A 21,673-nucleotide genomic window follows, 5' to 3' on the forward strand; every position below is an offset into this window, starting at 1 on the left:
TCAGGATGGGAAGGGGAAATTCTGGGTGTGGGGTAGCTCCTGTCGGGGACAGGGCTCCCGTGCGTGGGAGCTGGGTGCAGGAAAAGGGTCCTGAACTCCATAACCCTCTCCCAGCAATCTGAGCAACAACAAGGTGTCGGAGATTGAAGACGGGGCCTTCGAGGGCGCAGCCTCAGTGAGCGAGCTGCACCTGACCGCCAACCAGCTGGAGTCCATCCGGAGCGGCATGTTCCGGGGCCTGGACGGCCTGAGGACGCTGTGAGTGTGTGGCCGGGGAGCAGGGTGGGCAGAAGCCAAGCCAGAGCTTGGGCGTCTGCGTTAAAGGGAAGGGAAGACGAGGGTGGGAGTCTCCTTCCCTGGCCCCAGCTTGCAGGAGTTGAGGGGGCCGCGGCTGAGGACCCTGGCTGCAGTCATCAGATGTTGGTCACTGTGACGAGGGCTGCCTTCTGGTTCCCCAGGGTGGGGGGTCGATGGCGGGTGAAGGGATGGGGAGGTGGGCCCTTCCGGAGGTCCCCTCTCATCGCCCCGTGGTCAGGCTGCAAGAGCATAGCACGTGTTTTCAGTTCAGGAGTGGCTGGTGCTACAGTGGCAGGGACCTCGCAGAGGTGACTCAAGTGGGCGTAGGCGGGGGAGGAGGGATTCCCACCATCCCTGGGATTCTGAGACCCCATGACTCAGAGCCCAGGCAGAGCTCTCCAGACGTCAGGACTGAGTGGGATCCTGGGGTCATCCACCCCTCTGTGAACGCTGAAGGGAGCCCCTGTCTCTGTCCAGGCAGCACTAGCTCTTCAGATGATCATGTAGACCTTTAGAGCGTCCGATAGACAGTGCTGTCCCGTCAGACTCACCACAGGGACAGAAACATCCCAAATCCGCACTGACCAATCTGGTAGCCACATGCGGCCATGGAGCACTTGAAATGTGGCCAGTGCTACGGAGGCACTGACTTTTGAATTTCATTTCATTTTAATTAAGTATAAACAGCCACGTGTGGCTAGTGGCTACACTGTGGACATCACCTCTAGAAGCCACCAGCCTGGATTTAAATCCCAGCCCGCAGTAAGGCTATAGATGTATTTTCCGAGCACGTGTCATGGCATCTGTGTAAGGGAAATGAATGCATGGAGGCATTCCCTGTGGGTTTTTGTTTGTCTGTTTTACACAAGGGGATTTATTATGCACTGTGTTTTGCAGCTTGCTTTTTTTTCACTTGTAAAGATAGTGTGGCAGGTTCTTCATAGAGGGCTGCCTCATTCTTTTTTATACATGCCTAGTATTCTTTGAAAGAGGGTGCCGTGGGCCTGCAGGAGCACGTGAAGGCTGGTGAGGACACAGGAAAAGGAATGCCTGTAACCCCTCCACTGACCACAGTTAATTGTTGATATAGACAACTATCCTTCCAGTTACACACACACGCACACACACACGTACACCCACATACATGCATGCAAACACACAGATATATTTTAATGGAATCCTAGAATACATTTTATTTAGTAATCTGTTTTTTCCTTAAACAGAATGTGAGTGTCTTTACGTATCCTTACGATTCCTTTTACAACATCATTTTGAAAGATTTTATATTAGATAATTATTAGAGATTTAGGCTGTTTCTAATTTTATTACAAGCAATGCTGTGATTAATATCTTTGTTGTGAAATTCTGTGCTCATCTGGGGTTATTACCTTGAAGATAAATCCCTAAGGGTAGACCTGCGGGGTCAAAGCACGAAGGGCCCTTTCAGGGATTTTGACACATCTCACCAGGTGCACTCTGGGCAGGTCCCAAGTCGTTTTCCTGCCAGCTGTGCATGAAAGTGCACGTCCTCCCACCCTCCTGCCAACCCTGGGCTTTACTGTTATTATTTTATTTTTAATTATTTTGTAATTTGGCAGGCAAAGATTCACTATCACTTAAATGTCCTTGATTTGAACATTTTTCAGTGAATGTTCATAAGCTATTCGTTTATTTATTTCTGTGCATCTCATGCTGTGACTCATTTATCCTGTAATGGAAGTTTGTACCTTTTAATCTCCCTCACCTAGTTCACTCATTTTAATTTCTTTTGTGAATTGCCTATTCTGTGTCAGCCTTCGTTTTTGTTTTTGCTTGGGGAAAGGAATTGAGCCAGATGTTTGAGGATGAACAGAGACTTTCGCAGCTATAAATGAGGAAGAAAGTCATTCTAGAAGGAGATCCAGCCGGGGAAAGGTGTGGGGATGTAGGCCTGGACAGCAGGCCTGAAGGACAGAGGAGTGGAGGGTGTGTCCATCCCTGGGGAGTCGGGCAGGTGCTGCTCTGGGGCTGGGTTGGGCAGGCGCTCACATGTCACAGTAAAGAGTTTAAACATGATTTTGTGGACAGTTTAGAGGCTGCTACGGGCTTTAGGCTGGAGAGCGACATGGCCGGGTTTAAGTTTAACGAAAGTCTCAGGTGTTGATATGGAGTGTGGCCCGAGGTTGGGGAGGCTCTGGGCACCCAGGGGGTGAGGGTGATGGTCTTCGGCATGGGGGCTGTGTGGGCAGGATGGAGAGGCCGTCAATTCAGAGGCAGGGAAAGCCTGGAGGGGAGCCCAGGTGTGTAGAATCCTGGCGCTGTGGCTCCCCTCTCCGTGGCTCAGTGCCCCCAGAGGAGAACTTGTGAACTGGCCGCTGGCGGCCAAAGCACAGGGCAGGCAGATGGCCGCAGGGCACGGCACGGACTCTCCCCTCCTCTCCCGGCTCCCAGGATGCTGAGGAACAACCGCATCAGCTGCATCCACAATGACAGCTTCACGGGGCTGCGCAGCGTCCGCCTCCTCTCGCTCTATGACAACCAGATCGCCACCATCTCCCCTGGGGCCTTCGACACCCTGCAGGCCCTCTCCACGCTGTAAGTGCACCCCAGAGGGCAGGCGGGCCTGGGGCTTGGGCACCAGCCATCCGAACTGAACCCCGGAGCCCTGCCCATCCACCACCTTAGGACGCGGCCTTCTCCGGTGGTCACTTTAAAAGACTCAGGGTGTTTGGGTCCTTGCACGTTAGAATGTTGCCTCTTGGCGGGTTGGTTGTCCGGGAGCGTTGGGTGGCCGTGTGGCCAGCACGTGGCGAGCAGGAGCCGGCTTTGCTGGGACAGCTGAGTCTGGTGGGTGTCTTCGTGGTCATACCACCCACCTCTTCCAGAAACCTTCTGGCCAACCCTTTCAACTGCAACTGCCAGCTGGCTTGGCTGGGCGACTGGCTGCGCCGGAGGAAGATCGTGACGGGGAACCCGCGATGCCAGAACCCGGATTTCTTGCGGCAGATTCCCCTGCAGGACGTGGCTGTCCCCGACTTCAGGTGTGAGGAAGGTAACTCATGGGCCCCCTGGGCGGCAGGGGGATGGGGAGAGGTCATGCCCCAGAGAGGAGGGGTCCCCTGCGGAGGGGAGGCTCTGTGGAGGGGGAGGGGCGAGGAGCAGGGAGACCTACTCAGTCCTGTGCCTGCCTCTGCCTGGTGGGGTCTTCTTCGTGTGATTATAAGAGCAATAATGTGCTTATTGTTTAAAAAATGGGAAAATATGGATAAAAGACGGGAATAAACGTTACCTATTAGCCCATCACTCAGAGAAAATCACAGTTAACATTTTAGTGTAATTTCTTTATGTAAGTACGTTTAACCCAGAGACCTACCTCCTGGTTATTCCTAAGCACTCCAGACAGTGGATTCAACCTGTCTGTAATGTGCAACAGGACACTGTCAAGGGGGCACCCCCTCCTCCACACGCGGGTCACTTCTTGTGCCAATGTCCTCTTTCCCTGAATCCTCCATCTCTCTCCTGTGGCCACTTCTTTCTTTCCCTACCCATGCAGAATCTAGCCCGTCCCTCCATTCTCCACCCCAGCCCCCAGAGCATCATTCACACAGGCAGCTGTGGGAAGCAGATTTTTACCAAAGGTGACAGAACAAGGTTGCATCTTGCCCAGCCCTGGGCCCCCCTTCTTCAGCCCCTCCTGTCCTCTCTCCAGTCTGCTTCCAGGGGGCAGTTCAGCTCTCAGGCTGGCCCGTCCAAGCCAGTGAGGGGGTGCTGGGTGGGGAGATTCAGCTTTCACGCCAAGAATGACAGGGTATTTTTCTAAACAAAATCAATGGATTCTCTAAGAGCAGTTTGGCTTCGAACTTCTAAAATAAACAAAACAAAACTCCATACTTCTCACATATATATTTTATATCATAGTTTCTTTTTTTAAAAAAAAAAAACCTGAACTATGTATTTTGGACATTTTCTGATGCCATCAAGTATTTTTTTTGAAAGCATTATTTTTTTCCAAGAAACAGTTTCTTTTTATTTTTCTTCTTACAAAGTGAGGCATCTTTATTTCCTTAAAAACAAAACCCCAAATAACGGACAATCCAGAAGGAGAATAAAAAGCTCATTGATGAGTCTCTCTTTCTACTTCCCCACCCCAGATGACTCCTGTCAGCACCCCGTGTGTGGCCCCCTGGATCTTTGCTGAGTGTTCGTGTGCCCACGTATGACACATGTAGGGTCTTGCAGTACCGCCCGTGTACCTTCTCAACATGACAGTCCCTTGTCTGGAGGCATCGCGTGGCATTTACGTGCTTCCAAACTTCTGTTGTTATGCCTCGTGCTGCCAGGAACATCCTGATAGATAACTCTCTGTACATATACTCAGTTTTTCCCCTTAGAATAACTTCCTAGGAGTGAAAGGATGGGAATATTTTTGAGGTGTTGCTGCCGAGAGGCAGTAGGACGTAGTGGTCAAGAGAACAGGCTCTGGAGGCAGCTGGCTTGGATTCCAGGCTGCGGGACCTCTTCCAGGCTGGCAGACCTTGGGCAAGTTACTTAATCACTCTGTCCGTAGTTTCCTTTTCTCTAAAATGGGCTGATAGTAGCACATCCGCAGAGAGATGTTGTGAGGATTCGGTGAGTTCATCCTTCTCACGTGGCACCTCCACACAGACGCCTTCCGTAACCGACAGTCCCTGTCACCTGCTTCCTAGCAACTCCGACGGTGGTGTCCTTATCGCCCCTCCTACACCCAATCAGAAGGAAGGCAGGCACACAGAGGGCGCTCAGTACTATTTATTGAATCTGTGAAAGATGGTGGGACAGAAGGGGCTCAGACTGTGTGCCAGCCAGACCTGGGTACAGACCCTGAATTGCCTCTGATCAGCCTTCTGACCCGAGCAAGCTGTTTAAACGCTCCAGATCTCAGTAAGATAGAAGTTCCTTCATTCCTTCATTCAACTGACCTAATTTGGAGGCTGCTGTGTGCCAGGCCCTGCTCTCCGTGCTGGGCTCCTTCAGTGACCAGAGAAGGAGGTGCAGGTCTCTGTCCCCGTGATGCTCACACTCTAGGGGTAATGGCTGCTCCCCTTACATACGTTAAGGAGATTACGTTTGATACAGTGTCCGGCACATAGTAGGTGCTCAAGAAATGGTGTGGCTGCCATCCTCCTTCTCTGCAGTGCCTGGGTCCGCCTCAGAGCTGAGGTGGAAGAGATGGATCCAAGACCTATTTTAAGCTCAAAACAGGTCCAAGGGGCTTTGCCCCTGGTGGGGGAAGGGTGCAGCTGAGAGGAGACTTACTGGTGCACAAGGCGGTGTCAGCGCGGGGCCACTGTCCGCAGGTGCCCTGGAGCTGGGCCCTGGCTGCAGGAGGCCCTGAGGAGGCCTGTCCCCTCGCTGACGTGGTTTCACGCCTTCCTCCCCAGGCCAGGAGGAGGGGGGCTGCCTGCCCCGCCCGCAGTGCCCCCAGGAGTGCGCCTGCCTGGACACCGTGGTCCGATGCAGCAACAAGCACCTGCAGGCCTTGCCCAAGGGCATCCCCAAGAATGCCACAGAGCTGTGAGTAACCCCTGCCTGGTGGCAGGAAGAGAGGGCGACCGAAAGCAGATGTTCGCTGACAGGCGCTTGGAGTTAGGGCTTTGCAGGAGACACTGGTTCCAAGGAGGTTTGAGCTCCTCTGTGACCGCCCCCCACTCTGCAGTCACCTGACGGCAGGGGTCCCCCGTGGCAAGTGCTTCAGCCCGTTAAACTAAGCTCTGCCTTTAAAATAAGAAATTACATTGCTTTTCCCACTTCACATCATCTCATGAGCATTCCCTTCATGAGAACGCTCACAAAAGTTGTTTTTGTTGTCCACATAATATTCCATCACGTGACTCTACTGTGATCTATATAACAAATCCCCCTTTGCTGGTATTTAAGCTTCCAATTTGTTTACTCTCATAAATAGCACTGAGGTGAGCATCCCTTCAGCGAAACTGCTAGTCGGAGAGCGGTGCCTTGTTGGGACTCTTGATGACCTTCCAGAAAAGCTGTCTCCTCTACACTCCCGCCTGCTGTGTGTGGAAAGAGCCTTCTTGCTCCCCCTCCCCCCCCACATGCCCCATCAACACTGGCGTTGTGGTGCTCTTTGTTGATCTGGATTTGGTATCGAGCCCATGTGGGGACGTGGGTATAAATGTGTATGGCAGACAGCGGGATGGAGAGCAGGCTTCTTTGACAGACCCCTCCAAAGGGAAGGCCTGGCTCAGGCCCTGACTCTTCCTGCTCCTGGGATTGGTCCCTTCAGGCCCCCGTAGCCGAGCTTTTTTTTTTTTTTTTTTTTTTTTTTTGCGGTACGCGGACCTCTCACTGTTGCGGCCTCTCCCGTTGCGGAGCACAGGCTCCAGACGCACGGGCTCAGCGGCCATGGCTCACGGGCCCAGCTGCTCCGCGGCATGTGGGATCCTCCTGGACCGGGGCACGAACCCACGTCCCCTGCATCGGCAGGCGGACTCTCAACCACTGCGCCACCAGGGAAGCCCTGAGCTTTTCTTTTCCCTGAGCGGAGCACGTGAGGTTTTCATTTGTATTTCTTTCATTACCTGCAAGGCTGGTATTTCTTCACAAGCACACCAGCCACTGCAGTCCTTGTCCTGTGACTCTCCTGCTGCGTCCCCCACCCAGCTTTCTGTAAACGTCTTATGTCCCGTCCTCTCCTTGGTGTCTCCTAGCAGCCCTGGGAGTAATGGGACAGGCAGGACAGCCTGGCTCCCTTGACTGGGGATGCTGGAGTTCAGAGACTTTAAGCCTCAGTTTCCTCAGCTGTAAAATGTGGCTGCTGGGTTTGTTGACAAGGGAGGCTGAGAGGATCGAAGGAGATGGGCCGGGAGTCATTCTGTAGGATGCAGGGTGATGGGTCGGGGGAGCAAAGCCCTGACTTGTGCTCTGTGGACCTCTGGGGGGTGGACAAGGCATCCTGAAGGCTGCCTTCGGTGGGGCTGCAGCTCCCGGTGCTCCCGTCAGCTTAGGTAGGATGGCTGGTGGCCATGGGGGAGGGAGGGCAGGTCACAGCATTTGGAATCCCAAGCTCTGCGAATGATGAGAGACCAGTGGGTGGGAGAAGCCGGGTTGGTCACAGAACTGACTGCAGAGAGAGTTGGAGAGTCACCTTCGGGGTCCTGAGCCTGGGTGGTTGGGAACATGGAGTGTAGTGCTGATGCAGTCAGGGGAAGCCTGTGTGGGTGTGAAGACACAGAGCTTAGGTTTGGGCATGTTTGGGTCTGGGGCCAGCCTCAGGCACCTTGCCAGCAGGTACAGGGGGGCCCTGGGTGCTGCTGAGGGCCTGGCAGGTGGGTATTAGCCTATTACAAATTACCTATTTGGCCAAGAAGGCTGGAGAGAAGAGAGGGAAGACAAGGGGGTCCAGGATCGAGCCTGTGGTGCCCACCAACAGGGAGGGTGCTGAGAGGGCCAGGCAGGGGCTCGGGAAGGAAGCCACAGGAGGCTTCATGTCTCAGTGGCTTTTACCAAGTGTTTCAGTGGCATCTTCCCAAATGGCCTAAGAAATGTCCGTGTTTTCTCCTCCAATTAGCGATTCAGGACCAACTGTGTAGTGTACATGTAGGAGAGGAAATGAGTGAGAAGGCCCTGGCTGCAGGGGAAGGTTCTCCCTGCACTGGGCTCTGCCCAAGGCCGAGACGGCTGCACTAACTGCTGTGTTCTCTCCTGTAGCTACCTGGATGGGAATCAGTTCACGCTGGTTCCGAGACAGCTGTCCACCTTCAAGTACCTGCAGCTTGTGTGAGTATCCAGGCCTGTCTCAGAGGGCAGGAGGGCCATTGGAATCTAGCCATTGTGGCTCCAGCGTTCCTGGAATTCCCTACAGATGCCACTCTGGCCGATCCATTGTTTTGTTTTGTTTTGTTTTGTTTTTTTAATTGCAGTATAATTGAACAATATTATATAAGTTACAAGTGTACAATATAGTGATTCACAACTTTTAAAGGTTATACTCCATTTATAGTTATTATACAATATTGGCTATATTCCCTGTATGGTACTGATCCGTTTTTTAATTTCACCCCATCCCTTTGAGAACATCTGTGCACAGAACTGTTTTGCCATCTAGTGGCCCATTTTGGGAATTGCATTGTTCCAGGCTCTCTTGGGTTGGAACCTGTGTGCTTTTGCCCACACCATCTCCCCAAGCCTCTAGGCTGGTAATTATTATTAAAGAGGGTTATCCTTGCAAAGGTAGGAGCCAGAGCAGAAGAAGAGAGTTATGGAAAACTTCTTGATCCAACCTTGGCTCCTAAACCAAATATGAAATATGGCAGCCTCAAATACACATCTGTAACTAACTCTTTCTTTAGGCTAACATCTACTTTTCTGTTATTTCCACTTTTGACCTTTCTGCTTCATGAAAACATACAAAGTAAGCCTCAGAATAAGTTCAGCTCCTCTTAGCCTTCCAGTTTAATTAACACCTCACTTCAATTGTCTTTAACTGCCTATTGGCCAGATCCCACCAAAAAGAAGTCCAGAGAACATTTCTTCTGAAGTGCCTTGGAGCAATGCTGCTCAAAGTGCGGTCTATGGGGCAATGGCAGCCTGAGAACTCTTTGTAATGTGCCTGAAACTAGATAAGGAACTCGCACCAGAATTTTAATCAACACATTGCTTCTTCCTTCATTGGGAAAGTATTGCTATGAAAAAATGTTAGCTAAACTAAGTTGTGTGTTTAGTGTCATAGGTGATTGCATTTTGGCACAAGTCCCTTGTTTGGGGACATTCAGTTTGAGGACTAGCTACTTTGAGTAGCACTGGCTTACAGAATTTCGAAACTCCAGTTTATCTGTCTTTGCTAATGACCTAGCCATGGTGTTTTGACTGACTATTCCAACGGTGGAGGTGAGGAGTGGTAGTTAGAGTGATTTGTGGCTGGTGATAGAGTGACAAAGAGAGAGACAGCCTTTCTTCGGTCTAATTTGAGGCAGCCCCACTAGTGGTGCGGATACGCTTGAGGAGAAAGGGAGGGAGAGGGGACTAATGTGAAGGCAGTTCTTACTATGAAGCTGCCTGTTGGGGGCTGAAATACCAGCACCTCCTTATCATGGGGAAGGACCACCACAAAGTGTACTTGAAGTTTGGTGATGTATTTAAATGTGTCTCTAGGAACTATGGAGTGGTTTTGAATGAGATTAATTAAAGGAAAATTTACTAAAAGAAAATGAAGGCAGGGCACATGGTTTTATTTGAGTCAAGAACTGCATGAAGTGAGCAGATATGAAGCCATCTAAGTCATGGGCCCTCCCCCTAAATGTCACGGTCTGGGGGCATGCAAGGGTGAGAAATAGGAGCACATACGTCGTGTGGAGTGATGAGTGTTCCAACAGAGGTAAATGCACATGTTAGGGCTGTGGCTCAAAAGAAGGAGTGGTGGGCTCCGGGTAAGGGCTGGGAGAGGTCAGAGTTCACCAGGTGCAGAGGGAACAGGATATCCAGGGGCAAGAGAATTTCAAGAAGGGTAACAAATTCATGCAAGGTATGTGGGGACCCGTGAGGGAGGGGGGCCATGCCCTGGAGTACCTGGCAGGTGGTGAAGCTAAAGGGTCTGGAGGTTGCACTTTAAGTAAATGGGAACCACTGCGGGTTTGTTGGTAGAGAAGTGACCTCATCAGATTTGTGTCTTAGAAAGATTGCGTGGCGCCCACCATGTGGAAGATGGATCGAAAGGGGGCAAAGCTGTGGGTGAGAGATGAGGCAGAAACCAGGAGAGAGATGACAGTGTCTTGATGTAGCAGAAACTTGGGAGGAGGGGGCAGATGGAACAGATGAACAGAGGCACAAGCCAGTTAGGTGAGGGTCTGGGAGGGAGGACGTGGGGGTAGGGCAGTGTTTCTGGGTGGTTGGAGCTGCTGACCGGGATGGAGAGCACAGCACGGGGCACGCGGGTGGGAGGAAGCACAAGAATTGGAGTGTCTGTGGGACATCAGGTCTCTGAAGGGGACTTCGTGAGAGAGGTCTGGCTGGGGCCACAGAGGAGAGCACCATTTGTGCACGATGGTGCGGGAGTCAGGAGCGTCCCTGAGGATTGAGGGACTAAAGGAAGAGGAAGAGCGAGGACAGGGCTTAGTGATCCCTGTTCCTAAGGGGTGGGTGAGAAAGAAGCATTCGCCAGAGAGGTAGGGGGAACGTGGGAAGACAGTGGTCTGAGGAGATTTGAGAAGAGGGTGGTCAGTTGGGCCAGTGCCACAGGGTCACTTGGAGAGCACGTTGCCGTGAGCTGGGGCTTGGGGGCCAACAGACTGGGGTTTGACTCTATCTGTACTTCCTCCCAGCTGTGTGACCCTGGGTGGGTCACTTCATCACTCTGAGACCCTGCACCTTCTTTTATAAAATGGGTTTACTATCTCCCTCATAGAATTATAGGGAGGGTGAGTGAACAAACCCACGTAAAGTACTAGCGAGAGAGAAAGGATAGAGAGCCCCCTAGACCTGGCAGTTGGGAGGCAGCTGGTGCCCTTGGTGGGAGCATTTCCATGGTGGGTGGAGGGTGGGAGCCAGGCTATACTTGCATGGGGTGGGGGATGAGGAAATGGTGACCTGAAACCCTGGAGACACAGAGCGAGTTCAGGCAGCAGAACGGAGGGCTGTAAATAATTGTGAACCAAGCGCCCCTCCACCACCTCCCACCCCGCAGAGTGCCGGTCAGGACAACTTGGCTGAGGGATGGCCATGGCCAGAGTGGGAGAGGGGAGGAGTTCTTTCTTTCTAAATGATGATACTTTTGTCTTTTCCAGGGACCTGAGTAACAACAAGATCAGTTCCTTAAGCAACTCCTCCTTCACCAACATGAGCCAGCTGACCACTCTGTGAGTGCTGTGGCGGGAGGCGGAGGGAGGGCTTGTGGCTACTGAGACCCTCCCCAGGCCTCGGTCACTGGCAGGTATCCCCACGTAGCCTCCCTTACCCTCCAGGGAGGGTGACGGGGCCTGCCCACTGAAAAGACTTCAAAAAAAATTTTTTTTTATTATGAAACACAGCGTGTATATGGAAAAGTGCAAAAAACATAAATGTACAATTTAACAAATAATCATAAAGCTAGAACATGTGTAAATACCTAAGGCAAAAAATAGAACACAGCTAGCATGCCAAAAGTCCCCTCATCTCTTCCTGATCATTCTTCCTCTCTCCCCCCACACCCGAGGCAGTCCCTACCTGGAGTTTTATAATGATCACTTCTTTGGTCTTTATAGTACCATCTACATATGCATTTCTACACAATGAAGTTTAATGTTGCCCACTTTTGAATCTTATATAAATTGAATCATACAGGATGTAGTCTTTTATGTCTGGCTTCTTTTATTTACCATTATGTTTGTGTGAAGCTGTGGTCTCTTCATTTTCACTGCTGTATAGTATTCCTTTGTAGGAATATACCATACTTCCGTTATCCATTCTACCACTGATGGATATTTGCAATGTTTCCAGTTTGGACTATTGTGAACGGTTACCCTCTGAACATTTTGGTGCCCATATTCTAAGATATTTTAATGATTGCTTTAATTATATTCCAAGCAATTGATCGGAAAGTATTAACAAGCATCATTTATATTTGCCTGGAGCTTAAGAATGTATTTCGTTCACCTTCCCAATACCTCACTTTACAGATGATGTGCCCAGGACTTAAGAACTTTCCCTTTGGTTCTACTGTGGTCAAATAATAGAGCCAGTACCCTAAAAGACAGGGTCCTGACTCAGTCAGGCCCCCAGGAGCAGAATGTGGTCCCAAGGCCACGAAGTGCTGCACTTACCTGCCTCAGGTCTGTTAGTCAACTGGTTTCCATTTCAAAGTCTTCATGAGCCTGTTGACTGAAAGAAAAATGCACAAGTTGTGAGTTAAGTTTTATTCGGGGACCTTCCAGAGGACTATAGCCTGGAGACAGTCTCTCAGATAGCTCTGAGGAACTGATCTGAAGAGGGAAGGGACTAGCCAGGATACATATGAACTTTTTTTTCTGAGAAAAACATGCGGTCAAGCATCAAAAGGTTACTGTTAATCACAAAGAACAGATATCTCAAGTTAATGATTTTAGTGCTTTTCTACGTATGGGAAGATGTAAGAGCCTGGGGTCATTTGAAATTTTTCCTTAGATATGCATCTAAGCTATCTAAAGGCTAGTATATTCAAAGCACAGAATGCACCCTGTCTTTCTCCATCCTGGATTCCCCTCAGGGCACACTGTGGGCAACTGAAGTGGCTAATGGCTTGATCCTTGGAGAACTGGAATGGCAGGCAACATTTTTTTCTTTACAAGCGTGTGTGTGAAGCTGCCATGGTCTAGGGCAGCGGTTCTCAACCAGGGGCAATTCTGCTCTCCAGGAAACATTTGGCAATGTTTGAAACATTCTTGGTTGTCGCAGCTGGAGGAGGGCAGGGGGAGCTACTGCATCTCTGTGGGCAGAGGCCAGGGACGCTGCTCAGAATCCTGCAAGGGACAGGACAGCCCCCCAGCAAGGAACTGTCAATAGTGCTGAGGCTGAGAAGTCCTGGGCTACGTGATCCTGGGAGCTGTAAGGGGAAACAGCCTTTTCCTGTGATAAAAATGTCTCATTTCTCTTGTTATTATTTAAAAAATAACTTTAGTGAGGTATAATTAATATATAATAAACTGCACATCCTTAATGTGTAAAATTTGATACATTTTGGTATATGTTCACGCCCATGAAACCACCACCACAATCAAGGTGGTGACCACCTGCATCACCACCGGAAGTGGTGCCCCTTAATAATCCCTCCCACGTTTCCTCCGACCCTCCCTCTTCTTCCTGCAGGATCCTCAGCTACAATGCCCTGCAGTGCATCCCTCCTTTGGCCTTCCAGGGGCTCCGCTCCCTGCGCCTGCTGTGAGTCTTCCTGCTCTTCATTCCTCCAGGCAAATCTGCCCCACCGAGGGCCCTTCTCACCCACCTGGCGGGCAGGAATGTCCCCAGGTCCGGGGCCCCAGCAGGGCCAACTGTGTCCAAAGTGCGAGGCCAGTCCACTCTCGTTGGAGCTCCTAACGGAGGCCAAGGAATGAATGGGAAACCATCCGAGAAAAGGGGGTTGCTGTCTGCCCCAAGTTGTGTTTGCGATGTGTGTGCTGAGGCAGGGTCCGGGGGCATCCAAGATAAGGTGGCCCCTTGTTTGCATGTGAGTCTCCTGTCAAATGGAGAATGTAGCACCTTCACTAAGAATTCCCACTGTGAGGTTTGCCCTGTGCTCACAGCCCTCTGCCATGCCTGTTATGACGGCCTCTGGAATATCCTTGCACTGAGTCCTCTGGCAGCCCGCCTGGGGCAGGGAGACATTCTTCACCCCCAACCTAGGGCTCACCCAGTAGCTTCCTTACCAGGAAGAAGCCTGCCCCCTCAGGCTCCCTAGCCAAGCTAGGGAGGGCACACGCTGCATACCTGCACACGTCCATTTGTCCTGTGAGCAGACATGGTATGTTGAGTTAGTTGTGATGGCCCGAGCAGGGTCTTCCGGAAGGGCTGAGGGGCAGCGTGGTCTGTGATAATTAGGGTCTCCCTCTCCTTGCCTGTGGCCAGCAGCGCAGGGTCTCTGATGCAGGGACCCTCTCCCTCATGACACGCCCCTCTCAGCAGAGGGCGTCCCTCCATCAGTTCCTGAGTTTTCTGTCTTGGGATGAGTCCTGACAGCCTCTTCTCTCTTCAGGTCCCTGCATGGTAATGATGTCTCCACCCTCCAAGAGGGCATCTTCACAGATGTGACCTCCCTTTCTCACCTGTAAGTAACTCTGGCCCAATCCTCGGCACCTCTTTGGATTTAAATGGAACTTGGATTCCAAGAAAGACCCCTCCTCCTGAGAGTATTACTTTTTTTTTTTTTTTTTTTTTTTTGAGAGTATTACTTTTAATTTAGCTTGTGAACTTCAAATGCTCCCCGTTTCAGACTCTTACACATTCAGTGTACCGTCAGTCACAGCAATGGACTTTGAGAACAGTTCTTCACAAGCAGTAATAAAAGTAGTAATGACCATATATTGATTGCCAAGCACTGCATGTGCATCGGCTAATTCAATCCTCACAGCTCTCCTACAACATAGGTACTGTTATTCCCATTTTCCACATGAGGAAACAGGTCCAGAAAATGTGACAAGCTCACCCAAAGTTGTGTAGCCGGTAGAGGCTAGAGTCTTCCATCTCAAAAGCCCATGCTCTGAAGCACGATGCCAGTACTGTGCCTCTGACTTCATGTGGTGGGGGATAAGCTCCGGAAATTTACTACCCAAAAGAAGTATAATTGGCATAATTGGATGTACTCTTGTTTCCAAAACTGTTTACCTGGCAGCGCCAAGAGGATTCTTAAAAAGCAGTATGCTCGATTCCTCGAAAGGCTGAATGTAGAATTACCATATGACCCAGCAGTTCCACTCCTAAGTATATACCCCAAAGAATTGAAAGCAGGGACTCAAACAGATCCTTGTACACCCATGTTCATAGCAGCATGGTTCACACGATAGCTATAAAGCAGAAACAACCCAAGTGTCCATTGACAGATGAATGGATAAACAAAATATGGTACAGTGGGGTATCGTTCAGCCATAAAAAGGAATGAGGTTGTGACACGTGCTACCACATGAACGAACCTTTAAAGCATGCTAAGTGGAATAACCCAGACATAAAAGGACAGTATTGTACGATTCCACTGAAATGAGGTACCCAGAATAGTCAGATTCACACCTACAGAAAGGAGAATGGTGGTTGCCAGGTGCTGGGAGGAGGAGGAAAGGGGAACTTTTGTTTAATGGGTCCAGCGTTTCTGTTTAAGGGATAAAAAGAGCTTTGGAACCAGATAGTGGTGGTGATGGTTGCTCGACATTGTGACTGTAATCGATGCCACTGAGTTGTACACTTAAAATGGTCAAAATGGCAAATTATATATATTTTTTACCACAGTTTAAAAAATGAAGGAATATAAAAGCAATGGGCCATGGCAGAGTCATCCTAATTCTGGAGGCGGGGCCAGGCACAGAGTGAACACGTTCTCTCCTAGCATCTCAGCTGTAGGTCCAGGTCATGTTCAGGCCAGATGGACTGCAGCCGGGACCTGGGGTGTTACTGTGTCCTCCTGCTCTCTGCCTCACAGCCAAATGCCCAGGGCCCGAGTGGACAGGCAAACCCAGATCAGGGAGTCTTTTGGGGTCCCCAGCATCTCTACCTGAAGTTCATTCACTCAACAGTCTCACTGGATTTTCTTAGCTCTAAGGCTCATCTTTTCCACATTTTAATCTCTGAGATCAGAGGATATCTTACAAATGATCTGTAGGTACTTAATAAGGTAACATTTCTCCACCCCTCCCAGAACATGCGAAATTAGTGGGCGTCTAACAATCTTAGACTTGAGGAATTAAAATAGTAATAAGTGCCACTCATTGAGAGTTTGCCTGGGACAAGTACTTTACTATCTGTGATGTCTTGTTTACTCCATAACCAAAATAGGAAGTAGCTATTGTGCTGTGAGCCAGCTTCACAAATAAGACAGGGACTGTCTTGAGCCCACACTGAAGATTCCAGGACTCAGCGGGCAGAGTGCAGTGATTGATTAGTCATGTCTGCTTGGGAGTGGAATAAGTAAGGGGGCTCTGTCCTAGGTGGCAGGATTTATTATATCCATTTTACAGTCCCAGGTTCAGTTAAGCAGACTCCCTAGGTCATAAAGCTGGGAAATGAAAGAAACAGGATTTGAACTTAGGTGTGTCTGATTCCAAAGCTCTTTATTTATTATTTATTGCCTCAATAAATATGTCCTGAGTAACCACAGTGAGTCAAATGCTGAAGAATTTACTAACACAAGGTTTCTGCCTTCTGTGACCATCTGGGATATTATAAAACAAGCTCAAAGGCGGCAGTGACTAACTCTGGGGAAGTCTGACGACCTTCAGAGAGGAGGTGCCTCTTTGCTGCCATTGAAAAGGCACTAGGAATTTGTCATTTGGACGTTCCAGGAAGAGGGAATAGCATGTGCAAAGGCATGGAGGCAAGAAAGTGAATGACATATTCAGGGATGCTGTGTTGTCCAGCATAGGATATAGGGGGTTTGGTTAGGTGAGAAGTGTGGGGTGGGAAGAGAGGAACCTGGAAAGGGACATTGGAATTCCATTGTGAAGGGCTTTGTGCCATGCTGTGGAGACTGGGCTTTGTTCTGTAGATAGAAGGGAATCGTGGAAGAATTAAATTGTGAAAACTCCTGGAAAGCCATGGTGACCTGTGGAGGCTGGATGGGATGGGATGGGATGAGGCAGGAGGGAGCCTGGCTGGAGACTGTGGCTCTGGACAAAGGCCAGGCAAGGATGGTATTGTTCATTGTTCCAATGACTCCCATTCACAGGGGCTTGTTTCTATCTGTGTTTAGTCATTTTCGGTTGTGAGCTCATTGTTTGCTGATGCTGGGAATTTTGAGGACCTGTATTGGAGATAATTCTCTCCAGAGAGTTTTGTGCGTGTCTTTGCTGGGCCAGGGTCTGCTGCTGCTCTGGGCCCACACTGTTCTCAGCTCCTTTGCTTACCCCTGGGCTGTGCCAAGTGTCCGCTTCAGCTCCCCCACTGCCAGGAAAGGCCTTTTCAAGCATCTGGTCCACCTTTCCCTCCTTTGGGGCCCCCCTTGGTGTATTGTATCTCTTATCATTGGGCTTTACCTTTTCTCCTTCCCTGTGAAAACTGAATAAGACTCAAGGACATTCTGATCTTGTCTCTAGCTCAACATCTAGAGGCTTTGCTTTTCAAATGGGAAGTGAACATATGTTTTGTGTCAACAAAAACCTGAAGCTGCAAAACCAGATTTTGAGCCCATGTCTCTCTATAAATTCAGACTTTCTTTAGGAGAACAGTAACATCAGGCCAGAAGCCAGATCCAACTTGTCAGAAAAAAGAAAAAAACAATAAGTAGAGATCAGTTAAGTGGTAAGTGCAAAACAGGGCATCAGCATTACTGATTAGAGGTGTTTGTTAATTGCATCTAAGCCCTATTTCTCTATAAAATAGCATCTATGTATAAGAAATCTTCCATTATTATGAAGCAACCTCGTGAATACATTCTTCCCTTTATACCCAGGGTTTCGAATGGAACGAGGCAGCAGCCTGGGAAGTGTACATGTGCTTGTATTTAGGTGTGTGCACATGTAATACTGATGGAATATGTGTGCATGTGCACACACGTAGCCATTATTTCCTCTGCATGAAGAGTTGCAATTATTCCATAAGGATTCCGTGAGCACTTACAAGGAGTCAAGGAGTGGGACAAGGATAGCATAGACTCACCACATTCACTCTGGGCTTCACAAAGGCCACATGCAGTCTGAAGGGAAGTAGGCGCCCATGGCTGTATAACAAGTCAGGGTTTGCCCGAGAGTTAGCATCCAGTGTTCCTGGCACCCAGAGGTGCCCTCTCTTCCTACTGTGACTCTGACCTGGGCCTCTCCTGTTCACCGGCAGTACACAGGATGGGGGGGTGGGCCAAGCATGCATGCTGAGGGGGTGAGGTCCACCGTATTTAAACCCCTTGAACTTTAGACTAGGAATCAGGACATGTGGCGTTAAGTCTTTGTCCTGCCATCAACTTGCAGTGGGATCTCAGACAATTCATTCATCTCTTTAGGTTCTTTCCTCACCTGTACACAGGTTATTTCTAAGGTCTGCTGTAGTTCTAACATGCCATAATGATTGTGAGCACTTGTCACTGCCTAGGGCTTCAATACCCTGCACATCTCTGCTGCTGTTTACTTTAATATTTACTTTTACAGTTAGCTCATCTTTCGTCCATTTGTCTATTCATCCATCCATCCATCCATCCATCCATCAGCAAATATTTACTATGTGCCAGGTCCTGTACCAAGGCTCCCCAGTATCATTCTTCATGTCTATAATCTGACATCTTGTTGCCCCTAATCTGCTGCATGTTGGAAAACTAGATTTCTGAAATTATTAAGAATTCGGTGTGAAAAGTAATATGGAATGATTAGGTAAATCATGGTATGCCCATATGACAGAATAGCAAGTAGTTAATTATAATAATTATGCCACTGTACTTTATTATTTGATGAAAACGTGGAATAGGGACTTCCCTGGTGGTGCAGTGGTTAAGAATCCGCCTGCCAATGCAGGGGACACGGGTTCAAGCCCTGGTCCAGGAAGATCCCACATCCCGCGGAGCAACTAAGTCCGTGCGCCACAGCTACTGACCCTGTGCTCTAGAGCCCGCGAGCCACAACTACTGAAGCCCACGTGCCTAGAGCCCATGCTTTGCAACAAGAGAAGCCACCGCAAGGAGAAGCCTGCGCACTGCAATGAAGAGTAGCCCCCGCTCGCCGCAACTAGAAAAAGCCCGCGCGCAGCAACGAAGACCCAACGCAGCCAATAAATAAATTAATTAATTAAAAAAAAAACGTAGAATAAAGAAGACAGTGTACTCTGATTTCAGTGATGTATATATATGAGCACAAGAACTAGAAGGGAATAAATGAAAATTAAATTAGTTACATTTATGGGAGGATAGATGATTCTTTTCTTTTTGAAGTTCTTTTGCTTTCATACTGAGATTTGTGCATTTCTCGTGCTTTTAGGCAGGCATTCATTCAGAAAACAGGATGCCTGCTGGTGTCAGGCACAGTGAGGGATTCATGATTCCTGCTCTCAAGAAACTTCATTCCAGTAGAGGACAGTGATGCACACAAATAAATTGCCTGGGAGGAGGATGGGTAGAGGAGGAATAGCTCAGGTGAAGAGATTTTGAAGTTTTAGTGTATGCTAAACTGTTTAGTTGGCACCTCTGAAACAGCCACAGGAGATCTATTTTTGTCCTGGTTACGTTAATAGAGGAAGCTCAGCCGGTCCTTGGCAGGAACAGACCGAATAGCTACTGTTTCAACCATTTCCAAGTTATACCAAAGAGCAACAACACAGGGTTATTTATACTTTTGCTGGGGGATGAACCTGACTCCACAGTCCTTTTGGATTGATGAGCAGCCTGGCTGCTGTCCTCACCACTGGTCTCAGCAGGGCCTGTGGCTCTCCACTCCCCACTGAGTTCACAGCAGTTTTTGTTGGGAAAAATGGACTCCAGGTGAAAGTGAACTACTTGAACTAATGAAGTAGCCACAAAAACCCTGCCTTTGGAGAAATTAAAGCTTGAAATGTTGAATTCAGGAGTCACTCGCCATCTGCTCTATACAGCGACAAGTAAAGCGTGTGTTGGTCAAGCCAGAAGGCATAATTTTGAATAGCTTTGTATGTGACTTCGGTAGTTTTTATTACTCTCTATTATTATTTTTTATATTGAGTCAGAAAGGGACACTTACATTTGAGGTGCAACTTTGTTGCCATTTATGGGGGGAATTTATGCAGGAATTGGGAATTGTGACATCCTAAAACGGTCAAGGGCCTCCACATTCACAGTGGCTTCAGATTTAGTCTTTTTGGCGTTTTCTCTAAATGAGCTACAGGATGGAGAGAAGAAACCCTTCGTGATAAACTCCCAACTTGTGGCTCGTTAGCAGACCACACCCCTGCAGTGCGCTACAAAAACCTGCTTTCAAATAAATTCTGTATTTATCTTTTGGATAACATCATTACATTACCTCGTACTTTTTACGTTAAAAATATTAGTCTGGTGAATGTAGACATTTTAAACATACCACTGTTTCGTATTCCTGTTATTTTTTTAAAGTCTTTGGTTTTTTTTTTTAACACAATGAAGCTTCAAAAACTCAAAGCGTCTGCGCTTCCTCTACCTCTGAGAAGCCCTGGTAATGTTCAGGGAAAAGAGGAAGGTGTATTCCCTGTCCCATTAACCAGGATGGATGCTGTCAGCAAATCAGGACAGAAAAAATGAAATACACGTGGAGGTTGAACCGGCTTTCTTTTCCAAGCTGCATTATTCCCTCGGCGCCCATTTCAGGTTATATGTGCTTGTCTTTCTTCCCCTTCCAGATTGCAGGCTCTTTATCGAATCATAAAGTGAGCCCCAGAGATGTTAAGTGAGCCGCTCAAGGTCACCCGGGCAGTGAGCAGCTGCGCTGGGGGCCGGAGTCCAAGATTGTTGAGCCTGCTTTATAAGATCGGCCGTCATCAGCTGTGCTATCTGGGGGAATTCCTGCTCAGAGTTGCTGCTGCTGTCATCAGACCCAACACGTCTCCAGGGGAACCACTTCCTCTGTATTGCCCAGACACAGGTGGAAAATGGCAGCGCATCCATTTGGTACTTAATAAATGTGCCCTTTCTCGTGAGCAATGTACAGCCTTATGTTTTCACCATAATGTTGATAGAAGTGAACTTCAGGCACGAGGCTCTGGTTTTTCTACTTGCTGGCTCAGAGACCGCTGGCCCCTTCGTTCCCCCGAATCCATGCCTAGTTCGTCTCTGAATCTCTCACTGTGGTTTAGTGAGAAGATTATGAGCTTTCCCACGGGATTGGTCAAAGCCTAAGTGGTTGGCGGTGCACAGTGTCAGTGTGGGGCGGGGATGTGAGGGAGAAGGCCCAGCCTTACACCGCAGGCGAGTGTTAAGTCCATACAGCCTTTTTTGGAGGGCAGCTGTTAACATTTTACATGCGCTTCCTCTGCGACTCGAATCCTCCTTCTAGGCATCTGTTCTAGAGAGATGCTCGCTCCTCACAAAGAGGCATGAACAGAGTGTTCACTGACCTTGGAAACATCCAGAATGTCTGGCAGCAAAAGCTATGAAGCGTCCATTCTTTGGGATGCTATGAAGCAGTTTGATAAAATGAGGTGGATCCGTATTGCTGACCTGGAAAAGTCTCCAAGACGTGCTGTTTAGTGACAAGAAGCAGGCTGCCCAGAAACGATGTGTACTGGAGGGATGTAATCTCTTCCTCACGAAGAACTGTGTGTACATATGGGAAAGGATGGGAAGGCTACGCACTGAGTGTGGTGACCATGTGATCGTGGGTCCTGTGGTTCGCAGGGACAGTGGTGTAGACTTCCATGTAATGTGGATGGACTGTGGTTTACTTAACCACTCCCCCACTGATGAGCACGGGAGGTTTCCAGTCTTTCTGTTACAAACAATGCTGCGATCAATACCATTGCACAGATGCCTTTACACACTTGTGCAGGCACATCTGTGAGATAAACTCCCAGAAACAGAATTGCTGGGTCAAAAGGCAACGGCATTGCTCAGATAGATATCATAAAATCCCCCTCCGTAGGAGTTATACCATCTTGCATTCCCATCAGTAACATAGGAATGTGCCTTTAAAAAAAAATTGAGGTGAAATTCACGGAATATAAAATTAACCATTTTAATGGGTATACTTCAGTGGCATTGAGTACATTTACAGTGTTGTGTAAGGTGGAGACTATTGTGTGCCGGGTCTGAAAACGGTTTACAGTGAGAATG

At 48.9% G+C, this 21,673-nt stretch overlaps 1 protein-coding gene across 1 annotated transcript in view; it reads left to right on the forward strand.

Moving 5' to 3' along the window:
• The window catches only part of SLIT1 (slit guidance ligand 1), a 169,250-nt gene that overhangs the window by 131,777 nt on the left and 15,800 nt on the right, over positions 1 to 21,673 (forward strand). Inside the window, exons 18-25 of the mRNA XM_079899903.1 lie at positions 115 to 258; positions 2,728 to 2,871; positions 3,162 to 3,328; positions 5,697 to 5,829; positions 7,984 to 8,052; positions 11,055 to 11,126; positions 13,090 to 13,161; positions 13,973 to 14,044. Of these exons, the coding sequence (XP_079756029.1) occupies positions 115 to 258; positions 2,728 to 2,871; positions 3,162 to 3,328; positions 5,697 to 5,829; positions 7,984 to 8,052; positions 11,055 to 11,126; positions 13,090 to 13,161; positions 13,973 to 14,044 (873 nt within the window). The remainder of the gene's footprint in view (positions 1 to 114; positions 259 to 2,727; positions 2,872 to 3,161; positions 3,329 to 5,696; positions 5,830 to 7,983; positions 8,053 to 11,054; positions 11,127 to 13,089; positions 13,162 to 13,972; positions 14,045 to 21,673) is intronic.

This window comes from Stenella coeruleoalba (assembly GCF_951394435.1).
Source record: "Stenella coeruleoalba genome assembly, chromosome: 16".
Taxonomy (NCBI): Eukaryota; Metazoa; Chordata; class Mammalia; order Artiodactyla; family Delphinidae; genus Stenella; species Stenella coeruleoalba.